We start from the raw sequence: 14,877 nt of genomic DNA on the forward strand, positions 1-14,877 counted from the left end.
TTTTTTGTATTTTCTTTATGCATCTTTTCAAGGTCATTACTTTGTGATACTCATCCATTTTAGTGTATTTCACGATCTGGTATGCTGTATAGTCTGGATGCAACCACTGTGCAGATTTTGCTGCTTAAAATAGTGTATCGGTTAGTCAGAGATTCTGCTGATAGAGCTTCTTAAGAGCCTTAGTCAAAATACCTTCAGGAAACCTGTGGTACAGTCCAGTAAACAGCGCTCGTTCTACTGTGAAAAGGATTTCGGAGTCTTTGGCAGGCCTGTGTTTTTGAGTTCCCTGGTGACTGTGCAGTGCTCGAAGGAAGGTTAACTGAGGCACCAAGTGTACTTATACAGGGTCGCTGGTGAGTCCCTGTGGTGGCTTTGACTCACGACAAATGCAGCTGACCTGTATTTTATCTTTTAATATGAATGCCACTTCATTTAATCTTTTTCCCTAGTCATATGTCATTTCTTACAGAGGACAGGGATTTTACAGCACTTTGCACTTGAGATTAGTGTTAGAGTGCTGATAGTTTCTTTAATGTCCTTTATTTGTTCAAAAATTTGTGTTAGATGAATTTTCGATTCTAAAAAGTATTATATTTGAACATCTTTGTATAGCTTTATAGCTATATTGAAAATATAATAGCTGTTGCATGATGTGCTGACAAAAACTTAAATGTAAATAAGTTTGCATCATAGTTTTATGTTATTTCTGGTCCTCAGGTAGAAAGTATCCAGTTTTTTATTTTTGTGTATTAATAAGTCTAAAATTAAAATGTAGATGTTAAAGTATTTTTCTAAGGATATGAAATAACTATGATGATGATATTACTCACTGAAGGTAAAAGCAATAGTAATTTTTCTTGCTATTGTTTTGCAAGTAAAGTTATATGTTACTAATAATTCTAGGGGAATTTTACTTCTTAGTGACTGGAATTTATATAAATAAAATGCAAGCAAATAACAAAAAGTATTTATTTAGAAAGATAAAGTTCTTAAAATTACCTTCTTGCACAAATGTAAATCTTCTAGATGGCAACTAAGTATCTGAGCTGTCTGCTTAAGTGACTCTCACCAGAATTTGGAAGCATACTGTAAAGAGTGTTCATGAAGTTATAGCAAAACTATTTATAATGTGTAATTCATAGAGGCTCTGGATATCAGAACGAAAAAGAAGAGGGAGGGGGGAAAGCGTCATATCTGGGTGCTAGCTTAAACAGTAGGGATTATTGGGCCTTGAAGAAATGGGATTAAATACTTAGTAATTATTAGTGTGTGCCCTGAAATTTTACTCTGTGTGCATTACTATTGGGGAGCGCTGTCTTTTGCTGTAAACTGAGGACTTGAGTTTTGCAAGTGAAATGAGCAGACTGCTGCCTGTTGGCTACAGGCTTTAGAACCTCATTCATACCTCTCTAGAGAGTTAGCTTGTTCCCACCTGATTTGAGATGGCAGCAAACTCGATTGAAAAGATGAGTTTAGCTTTGGTTTTTATAAAAGTTCGAATTATAAGAAACTGGATTTATAAGTCTGTTGGCTAATAGTATGTAATATTTGGATTTCAAATTAATACAGCTTTAAGAACATTTTGGTCATTACTCACCTCATTGGAACTGCATGTATGGCAATGACCACGGTGATAAACTTCAGTAGCTCTCAGTAGTGCTAATGGGTGTTGCTCCTGGACATCTCTGCACTGTAGCAGATGGGACAGATCTACATCTAAATAATGGACATTTTGTAATACAAGTCCACAGAGATGAGGCTGAAGTGAAAAACTTTGGTGATTAATTCACTGTCGTGTTTTCTTTTCATAAGTATAGTTAAATGGTGGAATGGACATTCTCAGATTTTAGTGTTTTACATTGATTTAAAAATTCATGGTTTTAAAATCTGTTTTATTTTTGAAGACAGTTCATTTTCTTTAGTTTCTAAATTTTTATTTAAAAAAGTTTCCAATTTGTGAATCATTTCAAAGATACCAGGATAGACTTTGGAGAAAACAGTATAATTTTATGAGAAAAAAGTTTGAAATTTTCAACTAATACATATTGTACATAGTCTTTGACTTTCATAGCTCAATAATTAGTTATATTGTTAAAAGAGAAAAGTTAATTCAATTTTTGTTCATGTCAATGTTTTATAAAATGCATACATGAATTCAAAGATTGCCTTTTAGTGTTCTTGGTAGCTTTTATAATGCTTGTATGGGGTAGAACATTAGATTACGATGAAGGCTTTGAAGGACACATAATAGTTTGTTTCAATCATCATGCTTTGTACAGGCATGAATCGTAGAGGTTAGAAATACACTTTGCCTGTAAATACTGTTTGGGCTCTGAATAGAGCTCTTTACCATTTATGTTGTAGAGATTAAATAGGAAAACATAATTATTATGTTTAGCTTTACATATAATAGCTGACATTCAAATTAAAACTTCATTTGAATAGAAATTATGGGTGCATTTTTATAGTGTGTTTAGAACATGGAGTTTAGAACTAGTGATTGGGTAGATTAGTGTGTACAACTTTTATCTTTATATTGAAAGTATTCTTTTTTCTCTGTAAATATGTTTTATATTGATTCATTCTCTAAAAATATTTCATTTTGTTAAGGCTTAAATGTGTAAATTACTGTCTATAGTATTTTTTTTTTATTTTTGTTTTGTGAGATGCGTCTCACCCACTCACTGTATACACCTGGCTGTCCTAGATCAGGCTAGCAACCAACTCACAGTGGTTCTCCTGTAATGCTGGGATTAAAGACATGTATCACCATGCTAGGCACTGAATTTTATTTTATATTAAATGGAATAATAAAGGTGTTTCCATAGAAGTATCAGGAAAAGTTTCCCCCACACAATTTGTTTGACAACAGTGTTTTTAGTTTTAAATATCTGACCATGTAAACTGGCAGAAGAAAATGCAAATAGATATCAGCGTTTATTGTTGTTACTTAGTGCTCTGTGACACTGTGCTTAGCTGTTAGACTGTTAGTCTTTTGTATTCCTATTTTATATTATTTTTATATTCTAGGAAATTTGAATGTTACTCTTCAAGTTTGGGATATAGGAGGGCAGACAATAGGTGGCAAGATGTTGGATAAATACATCTATGGAGCACAGGTATGATATAAATTCTATGATTACCTTAATATTTTAAATACTTACTTTCCTTACAAAAGCATGCAGATATACATCATACATAAACACAGAATTTTAATTTTACTCTATTTTTATTTAATGTGTATGGATTTTTTAAATTAATTAATTCTTAATTTATTTTGCTTGCACATATGTCTGTTATTAAACGTATGTGGTGCCTAAGGAGGCCAGAAGAGGGCCTCAGATTCTCTGGGACTAGAGTTACAGACAATTGTGAAGCTGCTGTGTGGGGGCTGTTAAACCAACATTCTCTAGGAAAAGCAGGCAGGGCCATGTCTCCAGCTGGCTAATTTCATTTTTTTTTTTCTTGATTTGTTTTGAGACAGGGTGTCAATGTGAAACTCTGACTGAACCAAGCTGGCCTAAGACTCAGAGGTCTTCCTGCTTCTGCCGCCCAAGTACTTTTATTAAGGCATAGGCCACCACGTCTGGCTCGCTGTTTTGATTTTTATCTGATATTCAGATTTTATATGTACGAGTCCTTCGGCTTCATTCTTTCCAGACTACATTTGCAATGGTTTGGTGGAAATTGGAAAATGCTTTAAAACTCTCTTGTACTCATTTTACTAAACACTATTGTTTGTTGAATAAATACAGTAATTTGGTTTCATGACTACAATTAATAAACTGAATGAAATAGTTAAAGGGGTATTTCATTTGAAAGGAACAAAAGATATATCAACATATCTGTCTTTTTGACCTGTATATTGACTTATTACTTATAATTCAGACTAATGTTTGTAATCTTATTCTGTATCAGATAAGTAGATATGATAGGTATGAAATAATGTAGTAGTTTAATAATAATAATAGTATGTTTTCAAAGGAAAGTCTGTGCATAAATGACATTTGAATATTTGCCTAAATTTTTTTGGCAATCTGACCTTGTAACATATATAATTTATGCTTGTGTCTTTATCTATTAATTTATTTTTTTTAAAGACTGGATTTAATTTTATGGTTCAGGCTGGCCTGGAACTCACTTGTAGCCCAGGCTAGCTTTAAACCCTTCTGCCTTAGCCACCAAGAGTTGAAATTACAGGTGTGAACCACTATGCCTGGCTATAATTCTGTTTTAAATAAAATTATACAAATAGAAAATGTACACTAGCAAAGCTTTTTAGGAATTATTTTATTTTAAAGCTACCCGGTGAAGAATAATTACCTTTTAAATGCTTTGGCAGATTGCTCTTTCTTTTTGACAGAGACATTAAGGATGCAGTGATGCTATTTATCATTGTCTACTGAAGTAGCATGTTTGTGGACAAGTGTAGGAGTGCAGGGCACTTACTGCACTCTTCCCCAGGACTATGTATTTTTGCTCTTGCTTCTGGTTTTAGGCTGCAGCTTCTCCATCATCACGAGACATGAGGGTAATCTCTAAATGTTCATCATGGTGCTTTATTAGAGTTCAGTGTTTTAAGTATAGAAAGCATAACTTGCTTAAGTGAAACTGTTTCTTATAAAAAATGAATCTGTAGGATAAAGACAGAATTTTACACAATTTGGCTTTAATCAGTAACCATGGAATATGGAATCTACTTTACTCTATAAAATGCTGAAAAGTGTAAACGAGAAGACAGGGTTCTGGATCATTTGTGATGGTCCCAGAGGCAGTTGTTTTCACTTAGGTTTGACATTTAAAACTTTCTTCTTGTCTTTTGTGCATTATCTTGTTTTTTTTTTTTTGGAAAGTCGTTCTGCTTATGGTTCACACTTATACTTGTGATTATATGACCTGGTAGTGTACATACACTAACTTTTAAAAGCTGCAACTCATATTTTTTTGTCCTTTCTTGCAATTGTTTAGAGCTTTTTCTTCTATGGGACTGGAACATTAATCCCATAGCTTTATACACACCAGGCTAAAGCTACATCACTGAGCTACATCCCAGTCCTTGTTGCCTCTTATTAAACTGATTATGTTTAGATAGATATTAGGCAGAAGAGAAGTGGCTGGACAGAAGGATGCAGGGAGCCATAGTCCTTTTTTTTTACTTATGAGAGTGTGTAAATTGGATTTGAAAATAACAGAGTTTTTTTCTCCTTGTCAGATAAAATACATCTACAGGCCACATACTTGTTTTGTTTCTTCTAGTTATAAATGACTCAATGTGTCACAAAGAGTAGCTTATTTTTTTAAAAATTAAATTGTGTTTATGTGTGCCATGGTGCACTTGTAGAAGTTGGAGAACAACTTTGTGCAGTCTGTTTTTGCCTTCCACCGTTGTGTAGGAATGTGTTTATCTGTTGAGGTGTCTTGTCAACCCAGAATAGTTTTCTTGGTAGACAAATAGAAGTAATTTATACATCATTGGACAGATAATACAAAAGTTGATTCTTTTCTTCTTTGCTTTAAAATTGTACAGCACATTGTGTATGAATTGGATTTGGTTATTTTTGCTTTACTTTAAATCATGTAAAATATATCATTTAAATTATTTAAAAATGTATTGCTTTTATATAAAAGTAAATAGTGTGGTGAAAGTCACAAAATATGCTAACTATTCTCAGGTATCTAATTTACTATATTCATAATATTATGTAACTATGTCCCTAGTCAGTGTATATTTTATATTATTACATAAGTGCTTAAAATGTGAAGTTGGATAGAACCTCCTTCAGGTTTCTGTTTGTTTGGTTACTTTTTCTTTTTTTCTTTTCTGAGATAGGATTTTTTTTTGGGGGGGGTTGTAATTTGGTTTTCTTGGAACTCACTCTTTATACTAGGTTGGCCTTGAACTAAGAGATCTGTCTGCTTCCCAAGTGCTGGGTTTAAAAGCATGCATTGCTACATCTGGTACCCAGAATTTTTTTTTTTTTTTTTTTTATTAACTTGAGTATTTCTTATATACATTTCGAGTGTTATTCCCTTTCCCGGTTTCCGGGCAAACATCCCCCTCCCCCCTCCCCTTCCTTATGGGTGTTCCCCTCCCAACCCTTCCCCCATTGCCGCCCTCCCCCCATAGACTAGTTCACTGGGGGTTCAGTCTTAGCAGGACCCAGGGCTTCCCCTTCCACTGGTGCTCTTACTAGGATATTCATTGCTACCTATTTTTAAATGTTCTACAGGCCTGTCTACAGCCCAGTCTTAAAGATTTTTATTTATTTTATGTATGTGAGTACACTGTAGAGTGAGTACACTGTAGCTGTCTTCAGACACACCAGAAGGTTTCGGATACCATTACAGATGGTTGTGAGCCACCATGTGGTTGCTGGGAATTGAACTCAGGACCTCTGGAAGAGTAGTCAGTGCTCTTAACCACTGAGCCGTCTCTCCAGTCCCCCAGAATTCTTATATTTACTTTTTGAGAACACTTGGGTTTGGTGAAATGAAGTTCATTTCTGGAAGAAAGTGAGTGTTATATACCGTCTTAGAATGTGTTATACCTGGCTCTACCTTGATGTACATGCTGACTTCTTAGTCACAATTTTGTTACCAAGCGTGCTCTCTGTTATGCTAAGTAACAGTATAATACAGTGTTGCTGAGAAATTCATTCCAAAAACTTGAAATTCTGAGAAGACGAAATAAATTATCATAAGTTAATGATACTGTAATAACCTTTTTTTGTGCTCTCCAGAAATTCTAAACCTAAGAGGTATGTCAAATATACAAAACTACATTTATCAGTAGGTGCTTCTGTTGAAATATATGTAAATAATATACCTCAGCCAAGGATACCAACGTTTAGGGAGTTATGTTTTAACAGGACATAAACGCTTCATACATAATGTTCCAGGAGTATGCTTTTAGGATACTAGCTTAATATGCTACTTAGAAAACCTCTGGTTGAGCTTCTGACTTCTGCATTGTTTATAGAATTGTCTTACATATTTCTTCAGTATTGTAGAAGAATTATCTTATGTAAGTCTGGGTCAATAAGATGCAGAGTATTGTTCCTTGTGTGCATATGAATGTTTTTTAAAGCATTAGTGTCCAGGAAGAAATTTATCTGAATGATGGAAGTTTACTAGGCTCTAGATAAAATTGATTATTTTACCTTCTTCACTTTTTTCCTAGCAACACTAAACTTTAGCAAAAGTCCTATTAAAAAGTGTAGGTTGAAACCAATTGAACTGAACTCCAGAATTAAGATAATTTTGACAAGAACAATTTAAGAATTAAAACAAGTTCTAGTTAAATGCCTAGACTTTAAATTGACTTCAAAATTTCTAGAAGTCTTCAGTAAGATGTTTTAGGCTATTTTTCCTAGTGGTTAGGAGCAAATACACAGGACATAGTGTTTAGTGCCCTGTAACCTGTGGCTAACAGAGGCTAATAACAAACCTCAGGGAAGGGCTGGATGGTTCATTTTTGTAGCTCTTTCCATCCTGGAATCTAAGTGGTTTGCAAACACTGCTCTACTGAGCATAAACTCAATGAAGTGTAGTCATTTGTGAGGTAGAACACAACGACTATTGTGCATCAATGCCCCACACAGACAAGCCTGCTTGTTAACTACCAAGAACATGATTTGGAGCCAGCATGACAGCTAGAGACAGATTATATCTAAAAGCTTGACTCTCGAGGCCTTTTACTATGATTTTTTATTGAATATTTGCCAAATACAGCTATATTTATAGTCTTCATGCACTAACGTTTCTTTAAAATGTTTTTATTTGTAATTTTAACAATTAAATTATATTATTTCTGCCTTCCTTTACCTGCCTTCAGCTATTTCTATTCCTCCTTCCCTTGGGTCTTCTTAAATTGATGGTCTCTTTTTATTTAATTATTATTCTTATGTATCTATAAATGCATAAATATATAAATACAACTTGCTGAGTCCATTTGTACTAGTATTTTTCTATATTGTAAGTGTACTATGTTATAGCTGTTGCATAGTATCTAGTATCTATGATTTAATTAATTTCTCTGTATAATTAAGAAATGAAGGGGTTGGGGATTTAGCTCAGTGGTAGAGCACTTGCCTAGCAAGCACAAGGCCCTGGGTTCGGTCCCCAGCTCCGAAGGGGGGAAAAAAAAAGATGCTCAAGAAATGAAGTAAATTATTCCTCCTGCAGGTTAGATGAAAAAAAAAAAACCCAATCAATGAACTCTTTTTTTTTCTTTTTTATAATTAGCTTTATTGCTAAAGATGGTTGTGAGCTACCATGCAGGTTCTGGGAATTGAACCAGGTCTCCTGAAAGAGAAACAAGTGCTCTTAATCTCTGAGCCATCTCTCCAGCCCTGAACCTTTAATTTTTGAAATTATGATGTATTTAATATTTTTAATTAAGACTAAGATTACTATAGTCTAATTTAAATAAAATTATAATAAATGCAGTCACTAGGAAAATTATTGAGAATATGAAATTTATAGTTAAAATTAAGGTGTCATTTGCCAGTTTTAATGAAATTAAAATAAAAATGAGAACTTATGAAGGGCATGAAGTATGGCCATCACTGCGTGTGGCTTACAAACAGCAATCAGTTATTTACCTTGAGAATGCTGTGTAGTTGTTGTAATGACTAATGTTTATGAAATACATGAAACATGCAGACAGAGTACATTACCTTGCGTTTATGTACAAGAGTCTTGAATGTTACAAAGAAAAGTGGTTGTGTCTTCTTGAAACAGAAATGGAAGGTCTAGTATTGAAAGAGGGATTCCTTAAGGTTGAAGTATGCTTTTCAAAGGTCATTTGAAAAGGTTTGGGAAGGAGAGGACAACTGGAGGCTGAGTTAGGGAGGGAAACAGAAGGGCAACATGGCATAAGGAAAGGGGAAAGATGATGGCCTGGAGGTGATGGAAGTGTCTGGGACAAGAGAAATGCTAATGACTTAAATGCCCACAGCATTGCAAAGGTAATTAGATTCCACAGTTGCCAGCCTTGTTCTGGGACTAGAGTTGCAGTTAAATGCCCTTCACATCTGAGAAAGTTGTATTTGTTTGTTATGGTTTTTGGAGGGAGTCAGAAGAGCTCTGGCTTGATTGATAGAGAGACTCAGCTTTGAGGGACTTTGAGGGGCTGACTACCCAAGGAGGCTTCCAGGGGCTGAGGCTGGTAGTAGAGGTCCTGGGAGCAAAAGCAAAAGTCCTGGTAATGAATATCAGATGTTTGGTTCATTTTTACCTATGTTGCCAAATTCATAGCCATAATGTTGATTATATATCCATTTGATGTCTGTGATGTCAGCACTGATGACTTTTTATTCAGTCTGATACTGCTCACTCTGCCTTTTCCCTGTAATTGATTTTTTTTAAAGAAATCTTTTTTGTACTCTTTTCTCTTTTCAACTTTTATTAATTTGTGCTTTACTTTTTATTTCTATTCATTTTTGCTTGCTTTACCTGAAATTGTCTTTATTTTGGTTTCCTATCATAGGAACTTAGATTATTGGTTCTTTTTCTTTTCTAATAATTATAGTCAACCCAAACCACTGTATTAGTTTCTTTTCTGTTGCTGTGATAAACCATCGGGACCAAGGCAAGTTCTACAAGAGTTTATTTTGGATTATGGTTCCAGAGGGCTGTCAATCACAGTGGGGAGGCATTGCAGCAGGTGACAGGCATAGTTATAAGCATAGGAATCTGAGAAATCATATCTTCAGCTGCAGATACAAAGTATTCTCATTAGAGAGGTGGTGATTCCTTGGTCTAGTCCCTAAGAGGAGGCTTTTGACTGTTGATGTGTTGGTGTTCTCTTAAAAAAGAATGGGTAGGAGAAAGATTATTGGGATCCTGAACTGAGATTCCAGCAGCTCCCTCCTACACCTGTCTGCCATGGGTGTGCAATTCTAACGTATTGAACTTGGCCTCTTGGTCTTGCAAGGTACTGGAGTATGTAGTATGTAGGTTACCTGATGGGCCACTCCATCTAGGCCCATCATCATCTAGGCTGGAGGGAGACCTTCTGGGAATATGACTGTTTCTGGGAATATGACAGTGCTCCTATAAGTAATACCTCACCAGCTCTGTAAGCCCTATAAACTGATGAGTTCTTTAAATTGGATTTTGGTGGAATGCACTTTATTTTGTCTTTGGTGCCCTATACTGCTGAGTGGATCCTTTTGTACATCCCTCAGAGAAAGAGTTCCTGTAGTAAATGCCTAATAATTTTCTACTGAATTATGGACAAAGTGAGTGAATAACAAGAATTTAGGAAGACTGGCCTTTTATATGAAGTTTTATGTTGCTTTGGCCCTGGATGTGTTATACCTTTTACTTACAGCTCTAGGTGCCAGGGATATCAGTTCCTCTAATGTCCATTTCATCTAACCTGTGCTTTTTAGATTCAGAGAACTCTTTTCAGTAGAACGGTGTGCTTGTAGTTGCTTTTATCGTGGAGCTCTGCTGATACTGTGCTAGAGTATGGAAGAAGGGGAAGGTTGTGTATTTTAATGAGGAATGTCAGTCTTTCAGTGAGCTTCAGTTCAATGAGAGGCTGGCTAGAGGAATCGGAAGTTAGAAACTTTCTTTTACCCAAGGGATATAATGCTTTGAACAGTATTGCAACGGTTACTTTCTCCTTGGCAGAACCAGGAGTGGACCTTTTTTGGCTCTGCAAGTAAATCCTGTGCAAGTGTGGTGTGGTCTGAAGACTGGGCTGCTTAGAGTTCTTCGTACTTGCGTCAGTCCACAGTTCATTCACTGCAGGTTGTCAGCATCACTGTAGATAATCCTATATCACCACCCCAGGATCTTCTGATCCAGGGAAGTAGGTCTTGTCTGTGACTGTCTTAATTTCCTGGGCTTTCCTTGGTGATCTCAGTTCTCTGAACTGAGCCCTGAAACAAATCCGATCTTTATGTCTTAAGGATAGAGATGATGACCAAAGTTCTTTATATGTCAGAAACCAAAGCTCCTACTTTCTTTTGTATTTTATTGTTTTGTTTTTTTTTATATTAGCTTTTCAGATATTTCTGTCACTGAAAGTCAAATCCAGTAATAATTATGATGGTAAGAACAAAGATAAAGTAGTTGTTTTGATGTTTAACTGTGTCGAGAATGTTTGGGTTAGAGGATAGCTAGGTTTGTGAATGAAGTTTATTTTTTTATGAGTTAAAAAAATTCAAAAGAATCTTTTGATTTAGAGATATGGGAACACATTGGTCTAGAGTAGGGATTGGCAGAGCTTCCTATAAAGAGGTAGAGTAAATATTTCAGAGAAGCCTCGCAGCTATTATTTCTTTTGTAGTGAATCAGGTCTGTAGTTGTAATGCTAAAGCAGCCACTTATAATTCTTAAGTAAAACTACATTAAATAGAAGTTTATGAAGTATACATGGACTGGAACCTTCATTGGAGATCCACATGCCTATACCTTCTGAATTCTAGGCTTAAAGGCATGCACCACTGTGCCAGCTATCAGTACATGGTGACAGTGTGTTCTACCTGCATGTGTTTTGTCTAACTCCGCTATTGTTCTACCTTGAATAAAGATTTTCATGTATTCATCAAAAGGTTCCACAATCTCAAGGATTGTTATCATATATTGGTCTTTATTTAATGAGTATTAAGCACCTCAAAGTTACCATGAGAATGTGATTGACATTGGATAATAAAAATCATGTACACTGGAGCTAGAGAGATGACTTAGCAATTAAGAGCATTGGATATTCTTCCAGAAGACCTGGCTTTAATTTCCAGCACCCACATAGTAGCTCACTACTGTGTAACTTTTGTTCCAGGGATATGACATCCTCATGCAGACATACATACATCAGTGTACATAAAAATAAATGACTAAAAAGTGCTAATTTCACATTATCTGTATAGTGTGTGTTCTTAGTCTTCTGATCATATAAGTGTATTAAACATTTTTAAAGTGAGACCACAAAGAATAAATAAAGGTGTGTCTAGACCTGGAATCCAAGGGTAGAACTTTCAGCAAACAATAAATATCATCACCCCCAACAGGGGGAGGTAGAGTCAGTAAATTGGGGAGTGGCTATCTCTAGCGTTCAGCTTCGTACCTATATTCTTCAAGAAATTGAAATTGTACTTCTTACTTTAGATAACTCTATTTTGGTCAATGATCAAAAAGGTTTTTGAGACTGGGTCTTGCTCTGTAGTTTAGACTGTTCTAGAATCACTATATAGTAGAGGCTAGACTCAACAATCCTTCTGCCTTAGCTTCTTTGGTTCTAGAAGTAGGACTGTGAGACAACACATCTGACTTTTTAAAAATTACAGAATAACTAAATTGAAAAGGATCTTGGAGACTACAGGAATTTTATGATTCAGTTTTTTTCAGTGTGTATGGGTATTTTGTCTGCATGTTTTATCTGTGTGTCACATGTTTGTGATTCCCCCATAGACCAGAATAGAATGTTAGATCCTCTGAAACTGGACTTATAGACTGATGACAGCTGTCATATAGGTGCTGAGAACTGAACCAGGTCCTCTGGAAGAAAAGTGCTCTTAACCTTTGAACCATCTCTCTACTCCCTAGAAATCTACTTTTAAAGACAAGAAAATAGGTGACTTAAGAGGGCCAGTGTGGCTTAATAAAAGCTCAGTACTGGAAGATCATATTAACAGCCAGTTTGTTATTTTAGAAACTCAACTCTTAAGTTTTGGCAGTTTTTGTGAGTGAGTTGAATACACTCATGATTAAATTTTTCATATAAACTCAAAAATGTTGCTAGAAATGCTATGTGGTCAAAATGAATTATTTACTCATTGCTATAATTTCTGTTGTCTGGGCTCCCAAGGTTGTTCACATTTATAGTTTATGTGTTGGGTAGAAATGCTATGTAGTGTTCCAGTAGTGTCTATAATTAATAATGTCACATTGATAGCAACCACAGTAGAACTCCACCCTTATTACTAACTTATTACTTGCTGTGACTACTGAATTGTATGCCAACCTGTTTATATATCTAGTTACCCTGGAAGACTTCCTTGAACTTTAGCATTCACCTCCCTAGCAGTCAGCATAATGCATGGGATAGCATCTGTAGACAAACAGTCATTTAGTCCTTGGCCACAGTCCTCGTTTCATCAGTTGTCTATCTGGGTCATCTTGGTTATTATAACCAGATAAATCAGTTTATCAGGAAAATGGAGATAATGCCAATCTCTGTAGGAGGTGTGAGGATTGGTGTAAAAGATCTCAGTCTGTGTTTGATACTTATCAGATGCAAACTAGTTATATTATTATAACATAAGAAGTAGACATAAATACCACAAGTGACTTCTCCTGTAAGCAGAGATGTGTAGTAAGTGTTTGACCACAAACTGGATGAGAATCAAGAATGTAGTTCTGTTATTTTTGTGTATGTATATACTTCTAATTCTTCCTTCCATAATATAATGGGATAAATTAAAAAAGGAATGTGATATATAAGAGGCAGGAAGCAACCCCTCTCTTATATTTAGCTTTTCTTGGACTCTTATTATAGTATCATGTCCAGTTTTACATTGCTCATTTTAAAGAGGATGTCAAAAAACTCTGTGTAGTGTGTCCTGGGAAGACTCAATAGCCATGATTAAAGGGACAGAAAATAGGCCCTTTGAGGCAGCCTTAAGGAACAGAGTTTATTTACTCTGGAAAGCAGACTGGTAAGGAGTTACTTAACTGTCTTCAAGTATATGAAGGGTTATTATAAGGAGGATACTTTCCAGTTGTTCTCTAAATGCACAGAGGACTAAAAGAGGAAATCCACAATTCATTTAAAGAAAATTGTGTTAAACACTGAAATTGCCTATCAAGGGACATCATGGAATCTTCATTTTTGAAGACATTTGAAATTGCCTCAGCAGCAGATGTTTGACTTCGTGCAAGTGAGAGGCAGTATGCAGTCCTTGCGCTTTGTTGTGATAGAATTTTCTTATCCTGAATTCATTAAGAATTCTTTAGGTCCTTATTGGGAAATTAAAGTTTTGAAAAATTATACCTTAGCTTGCATTGTGTCTTTGTTTGAGAATTTATTGTAAACGGGATTATTTGTTATTGTTTCTACTTATAACTCATTTAAGTTGAAATCAATTTATATATAAAAACAACTGCTTTTTACAATATACCTGATATATCTGAAACTCTGAAGAGTATTATTAATATTATTTCAAAAGTATGTTATAAATATTCTATAATTTTTTTTGCGACAGGGAATCCTGTTGGTATATGATATTACAAACTACCAAAGCTTTGAGAATTTGGAAGATTGGTATTCTGTGGTGAAGACAGTAAGCGAAGAGTCAGAAACTCAGCCCCTGGTTGCTTTAGTAGGCAATAAAAGTAAGTCGTTACTACTTATTTCTGTGTAGTAAGTTCTCTTGCTTCTGTGGACTGGATGTTTGTGTTTCCCACCGACTGATATTGAGACGGAGTTTCCAATATGATGGTAAGTAGAGGGATAGCTTTCACCAAGTGACTGGGTCTTGAGAGCAGAGCCCTCATGAGTGGGATTAGTGGCTCTTACAAGAAGAAACAGGACGGGATTCTTTTCCTTAGAAAGAAGAAGGAAGATGGCCATCAAACCAGGAAGAGAGTTCACATCAATATTTGCTGTCATCTTGATGTTGAACTTAGCAGACCCTGGAGCTAAAAGAAATAAAGTCTGCCCATTGGTCTTTGGTAGTTGATTATGGTGGTCCTTGTGAGACCTTGCAAAGGCATTTGGCTTCCTTTTTCTTCCTTTTAAAGACAGGATTTCTTTCTTTGTGTAGTCCTGGCTGTCCTGTAACTTCACCCTGTAGACCCTGCTAGCCTCAAACTCACAGTGATCTGCCTGCTTCTGCCTCCCGAGTGTCTGGATGGCATTTGCCT

General features: G+C 35.5%; 1 protein-coding gene across 12 annotated transcripts in view; it reads left to right on the forward strand.

The window, feature by feature from the left end:
* The window catches only part of Rab28 (RAB28, member RAS oncogene family), a 76,982-nt gene that overhangs the window by 6,434 nt on the left and 55,671 nt on the right, over positions 1 to 14,877 (forward strand). For all 12 annotated transcript variants that reach the window (XR_005492875.2, XR_005492878.2, XR_005492874.2 and 9 more), the window contains 2 exon segments: positions 3,031 to 3,119; positions 14,217 to 14,346. Coding sequence is in view for 8 of the 12 variants with exons in the window: in XM_008770196.3 (XP_008768418.1) it covers positions 3,031 to 3,119; positions 14,217 to 14,346 (219 nt within the window). In the remaining 4 variants the exon portion in view is untranslated.

The sequence above is a fragment of the Rattus norvegicus genome, chromosome 14 (genome assembly GCF_036323735.1).
Source record: "Rattus norvegicus strain BN/NHsdMcwi chromosome 14, GRCr8, whole genome shotgun sequence".
Taxonomy (NCBI): Eukaryota; Metazoa; Chordata; class Mammalia; order Rodentia; family Muridae; genus Rattus; species Rattus norvegicus.